The 19,636-nt window shown below is 39.9% G+C and overlaps 1 protein-coding gene and 2 pseudogenes across 2 annotated transcripts; 1 reads left to right on the top strand and 2 right to left on the bottom strand.

Annotated features, from left to right (window-relative positions):
• The window catches only part of LOC146454648 (uncharacterized), a 2,332-nt pseudogene extending 778 nt beyond the window's left edge, over positions 1-1,554 (bottom strand).
• A 2,361-nt stretch (positions 1,555-3,915) lies between these two features.
• On the bottom strand, positions 3,916-11,811 carry LOC146454646 (uncharacterized). Its single transcript, XM_085095082.1, has 3 exons — positions 11,286-11,811; positions 4,525-4,656; positions 3,916-4,151 (listed from the first exon to the last, which is right to left on the bottom strand). Exons 1-3 carry the CDS (start codon positions 11,367-11,369, stop codon positions 4,014-4,016), a joined length of 354 nt encoding a protein of 117 aa, XP_084951208.1. The 5' UTR covers positions 11,370-11,811; the 3' UTR covers positions 3,916-4,013.
• LOC146454647 (uncharacterized) lies at positions 5,293-6,704 on the top strand (annotated as a pseudogene). Its single transcript, XR_014859247.1, has 4 exons — positions 5,293-5,400; positions 5,460-5,627; positions 5,720-5,821; positions 6,223-6,704. The product of XR_014859247.1 is annotated as an uncharacterized LOC146454647 (transcript).
• Positions 11,812-19,636: the final 7,825 nt, after the last annotated feature.

Below are 19,636 nucleotides of genomic sequence, written 5' to 3'. Positions count from 1 at the left end.
ATGACATCCACTTCAATTCCATTGGCCTCGATGCTTGACAGTGTTTCAACAAAACCCTTTTTCTCCATTTGGTTGGAATTTGCAGCCTCTGTCACAGATACTACTTTAAAATCAACCACTTTCTTACTGTCCACATCAAGGATTGTGTACGTGCAATACTTTGCACAGTGACCTTGCGAGTCATAACGACCGTCCCCTGCCAAAACAACTCTACCATCCCTTGATCTCAAGTCAGCAAAGACTGCTGCTGGCTGATTTTGCCAAGCAGATCTCACCACAGGGAAGAGATATTGTTCTCTTAAGTTAAGTTGAAGAATGTCCCTTTGCTGATAAACTTTAAATTTGTTAACTTAGCAAAGGACTCAAATTTTGCCAATGGAATCCCAGAAAAGAAAATTCCAGCTGTGACTAACAGATTTCCAGCTCCTTTTAAATCACTCAAAAGTGGTTGCCACTGCCATTTGTAAGTGCAGCTCCCCATGCAGTTTAATTGAAGGGACAATTAGCTTCCTTCGTTGAAAACCTCAACAGTGTTTTCTAGAATTATTAAAGAACCACAAATAGGGCAAAAGCGCAACAGTTCTTGAAGTTTTTCCTCATACGCTAGGAAAACACGCTGGTTTGATTTAGTATTGTCAGTCTCAATATTGCTTTCCTGTGAGCTAGATGCCTCATCATGAGAAAGTGAGTCGTCACTCGGGATAAACTCTGATTGACTGGAGGTCATTTCCTGTGCGATGACAACCTCCATTGGTTCATCTTCCTCTAAAGCAATGATCCCATCTCCATTTAAAGTGTTTCCCACAATGACCTCGTCTTCACACAGATTTGGAAAAAAGTTCAACTGGGAATCCTGAGAGGCAACCTCCTCTTCTTCTCAACAACTGTTCGCGGCACAGCAGCACAATAAGTGTGATCTGCTAAAGCAGGTTCAGACACATCTTCCGGAAACAGCACATTTTCAGTTCTTATTGTGTTGATGCATCCACCATTCTTGGTTGTTCTGTTTAAGTTCCAAATTTGCAAGTTTAGCAAACAATGTCTGCCAAGTCATGATCGCGACCCTCACAAGCCGCCTCCACTCCTTTGGAAACAGTGTTTGTTAAAAGTATAAGCGGATTATATCGGACATTAAAAACAACTAAAATTACGAAAATTAAGAAAAGAAAGGAAAAATCTAAGAAATTCGTTCTCATCCTAAAATCTAGCTAGTTGCTTATCAATTTCAAAGTCGGTATCTGCATCTTCAGCAGTGCTTTTCGCGTACAACGTGAACCTCTCAAGCATAGCAGTGCAGATCTCAGGAGGGCAAATGAGACTTTGGCACAAATCCATGACATTGTAATACTGTAATTTTCTCTCTTCTTGGTCGATAAAAGTTCGGCTAGTCTACCATGATATCTCATGCATTCACCTGCCATTCCTCCCTTGGTAATGAATATCAGTGGAGTGAAGGAGACTTGTTCCACTTCTACACCCTGCTGGCGTACATTCTCTTCTTCTCACATAATAATAATACTTACCCCACCAGGAGGAGAATGGCAGGTATCCCATAATCCTTTGCATCCACAACTATATTAGCAAAATTTCATGTGACGTCATCAGTCTCTCTAAGGTATGATAGAGCAAGTTTCTGTCACAAATGGCAGCTTCATTGGAAACGTGCTTTGATGCAAAATGCTCTCCTTGGCGGATAACAAGGCTGATCTACATACACTGCGTGTCAAAAGAAGATTTTAGTGTTCACCTGCAAGGCTTCTCCTGGAGTTACCCATCTCATGTAATAATGTCGTCTGACCAGACGAGCCAGCCTGGCATATGTAATCAGGCCCTTAGAGTACAACATTTGAGGTTTTTACAAGATATTAATGCGGATTTGGTGGCAGGTTGACCACCAGTCGATGCATCCTTTGATGAATGGTCATCTGATTTTGTGGTGGCAGGAAAGAACGACCAGCCGTAAAAACAGAAGAATCTTCTCATCGATTAATAGTCAGGCGATGAAGCCATAAGGCATGGTTTACAGCATCCTCCTGATCCTCCACATGAGGTCGCTCATTGAATGAAGCTGCCTCCTCATCCCACTCACGATAACGTGCGTTGGCTGTCCAGAAATAAAATGGTAGGACTGGATCCATCCTCTGGCAAAACTCCCTGCAATGAGGGTTTGTTTTTTTTCTTAGGCCATGTCCACACGTATCCGGAAATTTTTTTTTCCGCAAATATTTTTTTGCGGATGCGAAAATTTTCGCGTCCACACGCAGCGTATTCGAATCGTTTTCAGCCGTCCACACGTATCCGATTGTACCCGGAAATTTTCTGTTTTGCTCTAGTGCCCAGTTCTAAAATTCTCTCTCCATTCTTCTTCGATCATTCTGCCATTGATAAAATTGTCCCACCATGCGCTTGTCCCTCCTGGGGCCCGTTTCTCGAAAGTCCCGGTAACTTACCAGGACCGAGTGATTTTGGTGAAAAATGTTTCTTAACAGAAGCCAATTTTTGTTAGCTTTGAATACTAAATTTTATATCTTATAATTCTATAAAAACATTGGTCAAGTACCATGTATGAAATGACTGCGTGTAGTTGGCGAAAAAGTATTTAAAAATATACTTATCGGGCCCGGTAAGTTACCGTGTCTTTCGAGAATCGGGCCCCTGGTCGCGTCCAGAATCGCCTTCGGTGATGGTTCGCTCTTTTTTTGACTTTATGATGCCCACCGTTCATTGAAAACAATCTCAAAACATCCTGTCAATCTATAATGTATTAGTTGTGTAAATTTATCACAGCTGCATTTATCTGAACGCATGATATCAAACTAGAAATCAGAGCAACTAACAAAGAAGCTACAACCTTGCTGTACGCCATGTTTGTTTATAATGCTCGCCGTGAAGACTGGATCCAAGAGAATGACGAAAGCGTATTCGAAAATTTCCGGATACGACCGTCCACACGTATACGTATTCGTATCGGATAAAAAAATTTCCACTCTGGAGAGCGTTTTCAAAAATTTCCGGATACGGCCGGAAAATACGCTGGATACGTGTGGACGCAAGCCGTATTCGTAAAAAAAAATTTGCGTTTTCACAAATTTCCGGATACGTGTGGACGACGCCTTAGGGAGTACGGGAAAGAAAATGCCATATACACTGAAGGTTAGAGGGGGGTTTGCTTAATATGGTGGAACTTCCACTGGGAGTAGGGGCACCCTTGGGCAAAGAGAAGTGTTTTCCTAATACAGTTGTATATAGAGGCGCCTCAAAAAGGTTTCATAGTATTCTTATGTTAGGTCAAGTTCATTTGGGAAAATAAGGTTACCTCACAACCTTCTGCCAACATGCTTTAAACTCCACCGTAAAAATGTTTCCAAGATAACGGTGAAACAAAGATATGATTTCTTCTACATCATCTGGGGTACCAGCTCGGAGGTGCTCTTCATACCCAATCTCTGTGCTCTCCTTCTTTCGTTATTCAATGCTTTCAATATTTGTGGTTACAGCAATTACTGTCTCACGCGAAAAAACACAAATACCCTTGACTGGCCTGAACAAAAATATCATCACTAATTTTAGTCTGTTCAATTGACCATGTTCGTATTCTCAGTATTGAGCTGAAACTAGTTTGAAATTGTGACTTATGCTGGGGAATATAATTTAAAATATTTGCATAAATAAAATATTTTGAAGCAAGCTAGTTCCAATTCAATATTGAAGATATGAATATGGTCAATTGGTTGATAATTATGCGTACCAGAGTGTTTTGTCACACCCACCCTCTCCGTCACTTTGTGATCACCAAGCACTGTAATATATGTACCTGTTAATATCTGTGGTTGAGAAACACAAATGCAAATTTTATTATACAGCTTTTTTTGTTTCAGTGGAGGGAAGGGGGGAAGGGCTGATTTTGGCCCTTTTCGTGTTCAACTGACAACAACCATCATGTTTCCCCTTCCATTCCTAGCATTTGGGGTTTCTTGTCCTGGTCAACTGTGTTAAACGTAAACCTGAGCAAATCATGTGTTCAAGTAGCTACATACTGTGCAGTTACAGTAAGTTATAGTCACTTGCAATCCAGGTTGAGTTGTAAATTCAGAGGCTGCTGCTTGCCTCTCAACAGTGCGTGTACTTGGTGCAGCTATATTGACTCTTGCCTGAAACAAGGAGGATTGTGATCAAGAAAAAGGTGCTAATGTAGAACTAGGTCACTTGTAAGATATCAATCAACTTGATCATCATCCACCCACCAGTCAGATGCTCTACTGGCAGTCTCATAATGCGGTTTAAGCAATTATATGATTTTGTAATCGATCACCATGTATGTATGGGTAATTATTTACTATTACTTTCTTGTGTACAATTTGTTTTGTATAACAGCCCAAGCAAAGTTGTTGTTTTTATCTTCTAATTCCGCTCAGTATACCGTGAAAGCACAATGAAATATCTGATAAAAAGCCATGTGCTTTAAACATGTCACAGGCCTTTAAATTAATAACAGGTTTATAAGAGTATGGTAACTTCACTTACTGTTAGTGAAACCTTCTGCTGGCCTGGAGGAACACCACACCACATGGGACCACGGAACAAATGACCAAATCTTGTTGGAAATGCAGTACACATAGTTTCATACCATACTTGAAAATCATGTAGAATAGAAATCTGAACAAGAAACAGGAAAAAAAGGAAACAAACAATTTTTAAAGTATAGATGGTCTCTTTCTGCTGTAAATATTTGTAAATATTTTAACTAAGGAAACCTAAGCTTCCCTAATTAACAGTAGCTATGTATAATTATAAAGTGCTACATATATCTGAGCTGATTTTCAAAAAGGTGGCTACAGAAATTGAGAACATTTTGAGACTTTCTAAGCTGAAAGAATATGCTAGTCATTAACAATACTCCAGTTACGGCTCATCACAAGAAAGTAAGGTCAGAAAATACTATGAAAGAGAAAAGAGGGGCTTTTCTTTGGAATTAGTCGTGACATTGACACCTGAGTGAAATGAGACATGACCTGTGATCCGACTAAACAAGTGTGACACTTGGTAATTATTAACGGCACCAATGCATCTTAAATCTCAACCAAAACCTGGTCTTTAAAGGCCCAGTATCACTCATTCAGCTTTGCGGCCGCTTGTTATTGTTTTGAAACGACGAGCTGATTCCTGATTGGCTCTTTGCTTGTTGTGAGTTTCCTTGGTTTCGCGACGATTTTCGAAGCGCGCGCCATAGCAGTATCTTTCACTTTGTTTAGTTGATAGCTTGTACTAAACAGTTTGCTGGATTTGTGCTTTATGGATAGCTTTCCACGAGAGTTCGCAAACACGTGTGTAAATGTTTATGGCTCAGCATTGGCCTCAAACAAAGACGACGAGGAAGAAGAAATAGATATAACTGCCGAGGTGAGATATTTCATTTCACTTAGCCGCCACATGGTCACTGAATTTATGTTCGACTAAAGCACCTGAATGGCTTCTTCCTACTTCAGGAACCAGAATATGAAAGAGTTAACTGTTCTTGTTCAGGACAATGTGCACGGAAGAGGGGGAGAGGAGCATGCTCTTGCAAAACAGCCAGCCTGAATTGTTGTGACGCTTGTAAATGCAACAAATCCAAGTGCAAAAACCAGGTATGATACGAAAGTTTACAAATAAAAGTTCGATCAAAATTCGATAGTTATCCCTATAGCAATTGGTTATAAATATTTTCGTTCACTGCTAGGTTTCACCAGCAGCGGTGGCACAGAGAAACCAGGACAATATCATTCCCGATGGTGCCGATCGTTTCCAAGCCGAAGTCGAGCAGTCCGCCACACAAATCCAGGTAAATATTTATTATACATCCATCCGTATACAAGTTGTTTGTTGACAAAACTGCCCAAAATAAGTAGTTTTAAGTTAATGTTAAATACTGTTAGTCGTAAATCTCAGTGCAATATTACTGCTTAGGGGAGGTCGGAAAGAACAGTTCAGACAAAACCATCTAGTGATTTTGAAATTTTTTAAAATTTTAAAATTTAAAATGTTTAAAAACATCTCTAACAATTGTTTGCCTTGTGTCAAAAGCCATTTGATTTATTTTAAAAAAAGCAAATGCATCTCAGAAACATCAAAGGACTTGTAAAGAAAAAAATGTATTGATAAACATATCATGGCTATTGAGCTGGTATTCACAGTAAATGTTCATTTTCCTAAAGCGAGATTTTTTTGTCTTTTATGTGGTAGGAATTCATTCAAGCACTGGACAACACTACCAAAGATGACTTGTTGGTTAAGTTATTGAGTATGGGCAGGGGCAGTTTGGACTTTGCTAAACAGTTGGTTGCAGACAACCTACCTGAGGAACCTGCACCTGCTAGTGACCTTCCATGGTGCCAATGCCGTGTTTGTCTACCCATGGAAACTGAACAAGAGAATGTGCGTTGTAAGAAGCGGCAGCGCATCACTTCCTATCGAGCATTTAATAATATTTGTCTGGACAGAGATATTCTCGATGTGTGCATTAAAGCACAATGTGATATAAGAGCAGATGAGTTCAATTTCTCAATGGAGAGCTTCCGCAAACCAGCATATCGCCAGTTTGCTCTCTGGAAGCATGGAAAATTGGGTCGAGGGAACAGGCGAGTCCTCCCCTCTTGTACAGTAAGGATGATTCGTCAGGCATACCTTCTCCTGATGGGAGGTAGATGGGATTTAGAAATGACTGAACTGACAGCTGTCACTCTTCATCACTGAATATCAGGCAGAGCAACAATTATTCCTTACCATCCAAACTTTTTTCCATTCCCATTTTACCAAGGCTTGGATCATGTAAAAATATAATATTCCAAGCCAGACTGAATACAAACCTTCTTTTATTCGTAAATAGTTTTCATGATCGTTTGGTTTATTAGGGTGATCAGGTACAGAACATTTTATAAGAAAATGGAGTCTACTTACACTGACAATACTTCTATTGCTGTTACCTGACATTTCTATAAATTGAAATAAAGCAACCCTTTTCTGCACATTTCATGTTAGATGTACTAAATTTAAGGGAGCAAAATGCGGTAATTCAAAACTATCTTTAGCATTCCTTTTTACATATGAATCTAAATTCAGCAAAAAAATTGGACCCAGAAAATCATTAAAGGGGGATACCTTGCTGCCGGTGCAAGTTTACATTTAAATTGTTCTAGTATCCAAGAAGTTCTTCTATACAGGGATGATCTAAAGAAAGAAGTTTTTAAAACTCTTCTTCTCACCAGATTTTATTTTTCTGAAATAAAGTTAACCTTTCAGTAAGAATTTCAAACCTTTCTACTGAGTAACCTCACATTCTGAGTGAAAGCTTTGCTTTATTCCAGACAGCAAATCCAGTGAGCAAAAGTTTCAAAAACTTCTTTATATTAATAACATTTTATTGTTCTGTTCAATGGGAATTAACATGAATGAAAAATACATTTCCTGGTTCAGTACAACGTGAATAACCATTAGTTCACAGGTTTAAATTTCAATTAGATACATTGAAATTATAGAACACAGCGTCTGACTTTTACAGAATTAACACAAAGTTCCAGTGCCTCTCAGATTGACTTCTTTTCAAACCGTGAAGGTCCCTTCAATAACTCTTCAGTCGGTGGGGGATCCTTCATCCCAATGGTTGGGGCAATTTGCTTTGGGTCGAAATCGTGAACTTTGTCGCAAGGTACATACATGGTGCGCCTGTGCAGCATTTTAGCAATAAGAAATGGGAAATAGCTGTAGGTTTTTTCTTCCTTGACGATTTCTGCATGAAATTTCTGCAACCTTTTCGAAAATTTCCTATGGCCTTGCTCCTTGCCTCCTTTAGTCAGCTTTGACTTCCTGGATAAGTGCATATTGTGATCAATGGCAGCTAATGTCACCCTCATGATGAAGTAAGGGTACCTAGTAAAAGGTGATCAAATAATAAAAGTACTTAGTACAACTACTCAGTTGACACACTGACCACATCTTCCACCATCCTCCACCATGGTGATTGTCCGCTCATCATGCTCGACACCCTCATCAACTATCTCCCTATCTTGATAAGGTGAGTTGGTGTCATTATCTTTGTGGCTGGGAATTCAACATGGACAGAATTAGTTTCTTTCTACGAAACAATGTTTCCAACCCAAAGGACACATTTATCTTCACTCCATGTTACTAATCATGACAACCTGTTGTGTCCCATTTCATGACAAAACCCAAAACACTGACATTTAAAAGTATAATGACTTCAAGGGTTTGGTTGAATAAAAATTTTACATTTCTTCAGAGAAGCCTTGCTGTTTCATCTTTGATCACAGCACTTTTTAATGAAAAGTAAACAAACAATGTGACAAATTTTGTAGTCACCTCTGTATTCCACCATTAACACCTAAGTCCACATGTTCATGATCTTCATCACCATTGTCAGAGTCATCGCTGTCGTCAGTATCAGTGTCACTGCATCTCAACTGGTCAATAACAGAGTACATCCTACCAAAGAACATAAAAATTGAAAAGTAGATTGATCAAGTCAGTAGACCAAACTTGAATTATTAAAATTCATTCATTTTTCCACAGCATGGCACAAAAATTGTGTCAGGCTATGAAGTATGCTCCTAACCTGGCGGTACACATGTATGTCAATGGCTAGGTAACCAAGAAATTGCTACCAAATTGATTTGTACTTTTGCAAACAAACTAGCTATATCCAAAATTGAGCAATACCTGTTAGCAAAATGATGATCTCCACCAAACAAACCAAAGCTGTCAGTGCTACTTGTGGACTCGTCAGAGCCAACTGACGCCGCATCATCACCATCGTCAATGATATCTCTTTGTTCCAAGACTAAAAAGGGATTTCCGCCAACTGTATTAAAGCAGCTGTTTGATCTCAGCAGTTGAAGACTCTTAGTCATAGTCACACTTGTAACATCAACATCCCTGTGGACAGTATAATATTTTTTACCAGTATTAAAGTGAGAACATTTTGCCTGTTTCATTGGCAATAATCAATATCACAGTAGCTTCTAGGCTGAGAAAGTTACATGTTTTGTAAACGAGTAAGCTTTGGAATGCTTCAAACAATTTAAAAATAATCTTACATGTACACAAGAAGAGAAACGATAATTGAGTGAAATTCTCTAGTGGCAAGTCACTATGTCACTGTAGTCTGATATAGTCTATATTTGCAGGACAACTTTTATACAAGAAAAACTTTAGCACAATGAAAGAGACGAACTTACGAGTTGGACAGGCTTGCAGCATCCAGAAAGCGCTTCTTGTCTGACTTACCACGAACAGGGGTGGAAGTTAGGGGTCCGATCGACCCTACAAGAGACACAAAGCAGATAAAAAGCATTTACAACACGTTCTTATTTTGAAAATCTCTCCTAGTAAGTAAAAAAATGCTGCTAAGACAACTATAATTCGGCGAAACGAAAAACAATTTACAATGTCTATATATAATACGTGAGACAAACATGATCTTTACATGAGGTTACAATGAACATGCACTTACCGTGAAGATTGAGTGTTGGCAAATCATCCCCAGCGCCACATGGAGGTTCCCTGTTACCTCTGAAAGCAAAACATGAACACAAATTCACTTAAGTTACCACCTCATGATTAGCAATATAAGCTAGATGTCATAATTGCCCAAACATCTAGAAGGCTATATAGTCATCAGTCCACGCAAACTCATATAAAAAGCAAACTCACCTTCGATGATGAAGCAGATATTATGCGAATTCACTGTCCGTGAACTTGCCAAGACTGTCTTTCCTTTCTCTCCAAAGATTGAACACAGACTGGCGGAGACGAATATACTAAGCCGACCCCGATCCACATCCGCCATTACCGATCACAGTTATAGCACAGCTACAAGCCTTCACAAAATCACCGAACTGAACGCCTACGCAATATACTCATCCAAAATATCGATGAAAAGCCAAAATACAATAACATAGAAACCTATTTACAATAATTTAAGACACTGTAATAGCAAAATAAACGCGGATTGAAATGGATTTAAAAGTGATTGGCTTCCCCGATAATTTTTAACTGCGGAATATTCATTTGTGTATCGATGGGGCGCGCGATGCATTGAGGGTAATACTGGGCCTTTAAGCGCTCAAGACTAGCCTTCCACAAAAGAATCGGCTTAATCGGGTTAAGACAGCCTTTTAAATTGATTTTCCGTGTTAATTATAATGTGATGAGAATCACGCCGAACGAACATCTGGAAATTATTTATGACATTGAGTCCGGAAATGCGACCAGAATCGCACTTCTCGACTAATTGATGACTAGCCTAACAACGCTACAGTTGTAACGACGAAAAATAATAGAATAGGTTTTCAAAGTCACGCTTCTTGAAGAGAAAATCCTTGCCCATTCTTGCTAGTGTTTTCCATATCAGCTTAAGTCCCGGATGTTGAAATCAACATTTGAAAAGGGAAAGGTTAGCGCCCTTTTCCACCACAAAAATATACTAAGTCTTTGGCTGGGTGAAAAATTCGCGAAAATCTCACGTTGCCCGAATAGAACTCATCCCTAAGAACTACTTTTTAAAGCCAAAGACTGTCACCTCCTCAAGCAGAGCCCACAGTATACAAGCCTTAAATAGTCCAAGCCTGAGTAACTGAAAATTACCCGTTTAGCTTAAAAGAGGACTACTGGTAGCAAGCATATTAGATGAGGCAGGAACTGCACTCGTAAGAGTTCTTCCCTCACTAGACTTAATGATGTCCTCAGGAAAACTTTGCTTCAGGAAGCCAAACGAAACGCTAGGTCAAATGACTTAGTTCTGAGCTCAGAGCGCGTGCCGAATTCAAAGCCAAATCGTTAAGCGTTTAAAAGACGTTTGAGAGAGAGTGGAGCTAGGTTAACAAACCAGGGAGGGAGGGAGGGGGGGCGAGAGAAATATTTTGTTTTTATAATTATTTGTTAATTACTCTTGTAATCTATTTACTTACTGATGTGAAATTCAATAGGAAACTCTAAAAAAATAAATAAATAAATATCTTAAGAAAAGTTAACAAAAACGTCAATTTCTGTAGCCACCTTCTGGAAAATCAGCTCAGATATATATCGGACAATTAAGATTGCCTTTCTATAAATTTCTCATACCACAGTAAAAAAAAATTCTATTCTCTGTATGTATATATTAGCCAAGCTAGGTACTAGGGTCTCGCCAAAACCGAGTAAGCCCTGTCAACCAGGACAGACTGAATGGTTCATGTAATCAGACCTTAAATAAACCAACATTGAAATACAGGTAAATCTAATGGAGGAAATACCTGCATGATACTGATACAGCTTAAGAATTTCAGTTGGTATTCAATCATCCCAAAAGACATTTTGTCCAATTGGAATAGAGGCATCTCTGTCCCAGGGCATTTCTAGGTCAAAAAATCAGCAAATTTGTATAACAAATTTCCTTTTCTAAGACGTTGAAGTAATTTCATGGCTGACACTGACCGTGATATAAAATCGTCGCGGTTTGAGTCAATACCATGAAATTTTACCAGCTCCTTGAAAAAGAAATTAGCAATGTCAGCTATGTCTGCGATATCTGAGAGGCGGATCAGTTTTTTGATAAATTGTGGCAAATTAGAGACACCTCCTGTTAGACCCTGGAATATGGCATCTTTCAAATCTGATGGCACAGTTAAACAAGGAATCTCATTTGGAGATACTGCTGCTGGTCTGGAGTGCTCCTGTTTGCCTGCCTCGGTTGTGGCGCCAAGGTCAGCTCCTCCAAATAGCCACTGAGTGCGAGGTTGTAGGCTTCCTCTGCTGACTCCAAGGTTTCAAACTCTCTTTTAAAATAGGTACATACTCTGCCTCTGACCCCGGTGTCTGACAAAGAAATAACCAAAGAGTATATTTATCCATCTGCCATATCTTGACACAATACAAAAATGTTGTCACAGTTTGAAATTTGGCTTTAAATATAATTTGAGAAGCCAGTTTTGCTTAGGGGTGAATAGAAAAGAACACTGATTTTGGAGATTGAATAGCTAATCAGATTGTGCATAAAGTACCATTTCAGGGTCTCCGAAAACTTTATGCGTAAAGTGTAAGCCAATTGAAAAGGAACAATAATACTCATTTGGAAAATGATTGCAGCTGAAGCTCTTACCTTTAATACCAATACAACAGTCGTTTGTTTGTTTGAACCTCGCTTGCACGTGAGAGTCAAAGTTTAAAGCTGAAGGATGATTACATTAAGATAAGACGGGACGTGTACAGGCAGTGTAGTTTATCGGCCAGCCGTAGCTGAGGAAATCGACCACAATGTTATCATGATAATTAGAGAGGAATGTTTTCCAGTTCGCGAGTAAAAGCAATGTGGGAACTAAAACCTTAGCGCCAAAGGCATTTGGTTGATGATAACGTGAAGCAATGAAATATCGTACAACAGCTGCATTGTTGACAGATTCATGTTGGTGTCCGTTCAGGGTCAAAGAGGTCAGTGGATTGCGGTCTTGTGAAGCTAATAGTCACTGTGCCGGAATAGGAGTGGGGCGCTTGGGACAATGCAACATGGGATGATCAGCCTTACGAACACAACAACGATGATGTTCGCTATAAGCCGCGCTGTCCTGTTTGTCACAGTCGCAAGTGGCGGTATAATTCCACGACTTACACGTCTTGACATGGGAACCCGCGCTGGGCTTAACCGCCTGCTGGTTGTTTGGTGGAGTAATACTGCTGGAAGGCCAAGAGTTATTGTGTGAATTCTCGTAAGGTGAGGATGATCGAAGGTCAGAATGGCGAAAAAAGGTCGATGCCTGATCATTAATTGCTTTAGTATTGTGCCATTCTAAACGTCGTTGCTCTGCTTGCTTCGAAACAAACTTATGAAAGGCCCGCCGCTGGACCATGAATAACTAATAGCTTTAATCATTAAAAGCTCAAGGTGCGCCAAGAAAGCCTCTTTCAGCTTCACATCATAGGTCTTGATCATGATTAAAAAGCCTGAAACAAACTCGGGGAGATTTAGGTTATCATACTTGCCTTGAATGCTTAGGACGAAATCGTGAGGCCAGTCGATTGATCTCTTGACCTGTCCTTGCGCGGCTGGCTTGTTGACTTCCTCAGGGAAACCTAAAAGCGTGAGGTCTTGGGGGCGTTCCCGCTGACTCAAACTGAGAACTTTCAGTTCCAACTCAAGCTTTTCTTTTTGAGGCTGGATCAGCTGAAGCTGTTGATCGTAAGTGAGAAAGGATGCTGAATCCTCTGGAGAGATTGGCGGCGGAGAGGCGGCAGGAACCGTAGCTGGTTTGTTTTTGAGGTTTTGGACTGCTTTGCTGACTGGACAGGCTGAAACATATTGCCTTTTTCCTCTAGATCAAAATCCTCGTGAAACAATGAGCTCGGAGGATGGGTGCCTGAGGAGCATGCCATTCTAAGAAAAGAGCATGGAGAACAAATCGACGTGGAAAAAAAGAGCTTATGCCTTGTCTCCAGATCTTACAAAAGATGTCCTTGCAGTCTGCACAGTCAATTATAAGGGACATTCGATACCTCTATAACCGGTCAATTAACCATCATTAATAAATGATTTCTCGCTTTTACACACTAAATATTTTTAAATTTGAATAAGGAACATACTTGTGTCTTGATATGGGAAGCTGCATCTGCTCAAAAATCACTACTGTCTCTAAAAGAAGGCCATTCTGTAACTATCTCTCCATACTTAGGGTCTGTTCTCCCAATTCCAATAAACTCCACAAGAGTCCTCTCTTCTTCATATGTCCACCTGTATCTCTTCACTGGTGACTTCCGTAAGGGGCTCACAATGGAACGTTTGCGTTTGGAAGAATATGGTTGGCCACCTATGGAAAATATTCATTGCTTCCAAAGAAAGGAGACAGTGGTATAAACAACATAAATTTTAATTTGCCACTCACCTTTCGGTTTAAGCTTTTGGATGAATGCTTATCTGGTGTCACTGGTGATGCAGACTTGCTGGAAAATAATGGTTTACGTGTGGCCAGCGACGATGTATTACGAACTCGTTTTTTCTCACGCTTTGATGGTGTCATACCCAAGGTAACATGAATGCGTTTGGCACTCAAATCTTTGTCTGGCGAATTTTCCATGATAAACCTAAAAAATAACACACAAAAGTTTCTTAGTACATGAGTTCTGTGAAACAAACTAAAACGATAACTTCACTCATAGTTCACTTAAAAAGAGCAATAAAGTAACAAAAACACATTGAAAGTTCAATCTACATTATTAAACGCATTACATTATTGAACGCCATGTTTGTTATCATGTGAGATTGGAAATCGGTGGTTTGGACCATTTTCGAAGGTTCAGAAATGCAAAAATCGCGGGTCACTATGGGTCAAATAACTCCAACTAACTTTGATGTTTTGAAATTTTAATAGTATGTATAAATCATTCAGGGAGAAAGAGAATTGTGGATTAATTTATGGACCTCATTGAAGCGATCGTTACTGATGAAGAGATACATTGCTATGCAAATCAAAGCAAAAAACCTTTTCGGAACTATTAATTCCTATAGGAAACATTCTAATTAGTCAAAGAGTTGGCAAGGTTGCTGGAAAAGGTCCACTTACCTCAGAGCAACGCTTTACCTCTGAAAACATCCACGTCGAAAACAGCCAAAATCTGCCACGTGTCGTCGGAAATCCACCATTTTTATGAAACCAGAAAGGATCGTGGGATACATGTCATTCTTCTTCTGGTTGCCGTCGGACCTCCATGGTACCCTAAACCTTGTCAGCAAAGAGGAGCTCCTGAGTGCTAAACAAAGAAAAAAAGAGTGCTAAACTGTAATTTGATTGGCCTCAAATCCTTGTAGTGTAAAATATTTTCTTGCACAAAGGATTATTATCAAATCCATGATAAAGTAAAGAATGATATTCTGTACCTTGTCCACTAAACTGCCTCAGACTTCCGTGCTGTCATAGCATACATAGTACATGATAAATTAATATGTGCATGTATGGTGTCAGAATGATAGATTAGATATATCCTGGACCACTTCCTGACATTTGGACCATCTGCTTACCCCAGCTCAGTGCCTAGTAGCAAAACAAAACAATCAGTTTGTTTACCGTGTTTAAGTATAATCCTACGCTAGTGATAAATAAAGGTGATAAATACATGTAACATAAAACAACTTTGTTGTTTGCCGGAAAGAGCAGAGCCGCATTAAGGGAGAAGCAGAGGCGCACAGGCTAAAATTGGCCCACCCCCCTGATGCGGCCTGCCCAAACATTAAAAAGGGGGAGATGATGGAGAAGGGAAGAGTCAAGTGCAGGATGAAGGAATGTTCTTGGTGATAAGATGGGCCACAGACAAACGACATGCTAAAGGCTGGGCAATGTACAGGTGCACAGCGTCGGAAGACCAGTCGCCTTGAAGACTGATGAATTCAACAGGTGCACCACAATGGAAGGTGAACGTTGCTCCTCGTCAAAAGCTATGGCCAGAGTGGTAAGAAGCCTTGAGCCCAGCGATACTCAAAGATTTGTGTTATTTAGTAGTAAAAGTTGGGGGCGTGATGGGTGTAGCCAAATCCTCACTAAAGTGTAGAAAGGCGGGCCAGATGGGAGGTGTGGGAAATAGATGCAGGTGTCATTCGTAGGCCTGTACTGGGCACTACAGATGATAAGAGGGGAGGTGGACTACCAGTATGAGTAGCTGTCGTTCCTTGAACTGGATGGTCTTGGACCAAATCACGCAAATAACTAAGCCCTATTGACGAACGATAATATCCTTACATAACAGAGTTTTAGAAGGGTTGTAATCTTTGGCAGATTTCGGAAGGAGGTTCGACTTACGGAAAAAGGAGTAAAAGTCAATTAGCATCGCCGCCCAGAATCCTGAATCCCTGTTGGCCGTATGCGTAGAACGGATGCGGAGGAGGATCTCTGGAGTAATGGGTAGTTTTTGTTCGTGTGTGTCGCCCAAAATGTGGTGGAGACCACGAACGAGTAGTTTGACAGCAGAAGCATCCTGAAAGGTGACATTGTGACCAAAGTGCCGGTGAAGGACGTTTATAGCTGATAGGTAATAAATGATTGTTGAATATTTGCAGTAAGAAGACAAATGGATGAGGAATTGAATGACAGTTCTGGTCGAGACTGAAATAGGGGTCAGTCCAAACTCTGAACAGAAACGTAGAAAAACTCTCCACTAGGAACAGCGGGTAGCCATGGTTGAGCTAGCGTAGGCGATGGAGGAGACAAGCCGAGCGCGGCGGTCCAACTGTGACAGATATCTTAGTGGGAAGACAAAACCCGTTAGTTTGATCTGAAAACTGAAGACCACTCAATCTGTCGGTGTGTTGGTTCAGTTTGCCTGCTAAGTGCCGTGACCAGGGGTGAAATTATATTGAACGCTTATCCAGAGAATGTCACGCAGCCATGCATGGCTATGGGGTTTCCACACATGCCATTGCTTACAAAGGCCATGGCCTTGGTATTGTCAGTCTCAGCGATGACACGATTATCTAGCCACCAGGGACCCCAGCGACGAAAGGCAATAAGTATAGGAAATAGCTGCAAATAGTTAATATTCGAGCGAAAGCGAGGGGTCGATTGCGTGACCTTCGTGACTACAGTGTCCACTGTGAGGGGGATAGTTGTGAACGTCGGAAACAAGGCATTCAGACGAACAATCTGCAAACCAGCCATCCGAACATAGTGCACCAAAACCGAGAAAGGACGCATCGGTTTGGACGTAAACTCGCTGGCGAAAGTCTAGCATCATGCTGCGACCATTAAATGTAACAAGGAATTTTTTCTACCAAAGGATATCTGCATGGAATTGTGAGGAAAGGCGCGTGCAGTGGGATGGCGGCTTGAGGTTGTTTATACAGTCAACAACCTAACAAAGAAAGGTGCAACCGATTATCAACAAAGTACTGATAGCGAGAAGGGTCATGCGGACCAAACATCCAGCCTTGGAGTTCATGATTAGGTGGAAAGATGGGCACTCATCGCCAGGCAGACTTGATATTTACGATAGCGTAAAAAGACAGTTGTCAGTTGACACTGACACAGCAGTGTCAATTGAGTTCATTCAAAAAGACTCAAGGTCACGCTTGATGTAATCATTTAAGGAAGTTCCAGGTGGTCAGCTACAATCCGAGATCGGGTGTGATTTACCCAGAAAAAAGAAAAAAGGCAACGTGTGAGCAGTACAAAGGCGAACTAAAACTCATATGTCGGATAAATGTCTTTCAAGCATACCATCTGGTGCTGCGTATTATAATGGCATTGGATGGAATCCAATACCTCACATTTCAAAAAGGTCTGCTATGTATCCATACAAACAAGACATCCACTCATGCTTGGAAAACTACTAAATATCACAAGGTATACCTATGGGTAACCTTTCGTATTTTTTCCCAAAACGTTTGACAGTTTTTTGGCCCCCTTCAGTTGCGAGAAGTATTTAAGAAAACTCATTTCGACTATTTTAATAGTGCAAACAATAGTTTGTCTAACCTTTGCAGCAAATTTATCTGTCCCAGTCATCATGTCAAAATGTTCATTGTTCATGTTATCAAGAAGCTCCACAAAATTCTGTTAAGTAAAGACAACTACATTTATCGCGATCCTGGGGGATCTTCCCATTGCGCTGAGACGTTAATATAAAGTCGTATTGCCGTCTCAAAATGACGGTTTCTGATTGGCTCAAAAACTGTCATGTAAGCATGACAGCACGGCACTTAAATGGGTTTGGCGCGCACAGATCAAAATTTTACTTCTGTGAATGAAAATGCGACGTTGGATGGTGTTGTTTATTTCTTTTCATTTGAGTTTACAAAGCTTCTGACACTATTCAACGACCACTTATAATATTTTTTTTGTGGTGAACATGTACCAAGGTACAGCGGATACAACTTTTTTCTTGAAGGTAAGCGAAAAAGAGTGATTATAAATTTGATGAAGAGAAATTTACTTAAAAGACTTTCTTGAGTGTGAAAGCGGCCATGGTAAATAACAATGAGCTTAAATTCCAATAAATTATGGCATTTGCAAAGCAAAAGGATCTGTTTCTTTTCTGATGTCTCTTATCTCTAGAAAAAATTGCTCCAAGAGGGCTGCTGCGTTCTCTTTCATGGCTCAGGTTTGTCAATTTGATCTTCTTGTCGTAGCGCCGAACGGCAGACTCGGTAATTTTTACAGTATTCTTCGCCGCTTAGTTTCTTTAAAATTTCTAAATCTCCACGGCATCTAGGCTAGGATAACAATGCTCTGTTTTCGTTTTTAGGTACTAATATGGTTGCTCTTTTTATTCTTGCTTCTGGTTGTGAGGTTTATTCATCACTGTTTTCATGTTGTTGTTTTTGTCTCGGCGGTAACAAATTTCAATAACATTTGCTGGTAAAATGTTCAAACCTACTAGCTCGTCTATTTCATCAATGGTAGGTGCTTTATGGACTGTAAATTTTTGCATTTTCTTTGTTTTGACGTAAAAATTAAAGCCAAAAATTCAAATAACCCGCCCTGAGAAAAAAATTTTGCGCGCGGATATTACCATGGCTACAGTTTAACTGAAGTAAGAATTTATCTTTCAATCTGCGCACGATTTGTACTTTATCTATTTACTCTCTCCAACAAAATGTCAGTATCGCGATAAAAAACTAAATTCGATTTTGAGACGGCAATATGACTTTATATTGACGGCGTTGGGAGAAAATATATTCCGTATTGGGCGAAGTCGCGAAGCGACGGAATATATTTTCTCCCAACTAGCCGTCAATATAAAGTCGTATTGCCGTCTCAAAATCGAATTTAGTTTATAGTATTACTTTTGATAGAGCAAAAACAGTATGTTTTAACTTTGAAGACAGCATTTTTTTTTATTTTTGAAACAATGTGATGAAGTCAAGTCACACTTTCCTCAGTTTTTTTTATTTCACTTTGGCTGGCAGGAGAAAACGCTCACATTTGTCTGGAAGTTTACGTAACAAGACATTCTCTTGGTTTTTGTTTGTTTGTTTGCCTGATTGTTGGACTTGGAGGCACCGATAAAAATGGAGAACTGTTCTATTTAACCTTGTTAAGTGGTTATAGCCTAAGGGGGTCTGATTTAGATCTACTCAATATAGTTGTGACTCTGGTAATACTGAAAAAATTTCCTCATCCCACTTAAGAATATCCATAATTATGCCTGCTTTTAGCCAGTCCAATATCCTTAGCATCAGATGCATTTCGTCTATCATGACGTGATCCAAAAGTACATTGAAAAATGGCTTTGCTTGGCACCCCCGTTGTTTAGGCCAATCTTCATTTAATTCTCCTTTTAGCTTAGCTTTCTGAAAATAGCTTTTAATGCAATATTCAATGACTCATTAATGATTTAAAAACACTGTTACCCTATCAGATAACAAAAATCAGTCACGTGCATACATCTTTACATTAGCCACCATAAAACCACTTTTGTAATAAAATAGTCATATAACAGCCAGTATACTAAAATCCTTTGGACGCTATACTAATAATACATTTGTCCACTTAGCTGCAGCTCAGCTTTTTGGGGGTCTTTCTTGTGACTGAGTTGCACTAGTTTTGTACAATTTTGATCCAACCAAAAATCTATTTAGGATTTGAGAGAGTGTTGTCTTTTTGCCACAGTGCGTGGCATAAGCTGA

This window comes from Pavona decussata, unplaced genomic scaffold, assembly GCF_977016875.1.
Source record: "Pavona decussata unplaced genomic scaffold, jaPavDecu1.1 SCAFFOLD_300, whole genome shotgun sequence".
Lineage (NCBI taxonomy): Eukaryota > Metazoa > Cnidaria > Anthozoa > Scleractinia > Agariciidae > Pavona > Pavona decussata.
Note: the sequence above shows the minus strand (reverse complement) of the source record. Positions and strands in the feature narration are given on the sequence as shown.

What these genes read in the sequence shown, in the direction of transcription:
- LOC146454646 (XM_085095082.1), bottom strand. Translation starts at nt 11,369, where the DNA reads ATGCCTCTATTCCAATTGGACAAAATGTCTTTTGGGATGATTGAATAC. An exon ending in GCTGTATCAGTATCATGCAG is followed by an intron (nt 4,657 to 11,285) that starts GTATTTCCTCCA and finishes TTTCTTGTTCAG; the next exon opens with ATTTCTATTCTACATGATTT. An exon ending in AGCAGAAGGTTTCACTAACA is followed by an intron (nt 4,152 to 4,524) that starts GTAAGTGAAGTT and finishes TCCTTGTTTCAG; the next exon opens with GCAAGAGTCAATATAGCTGC.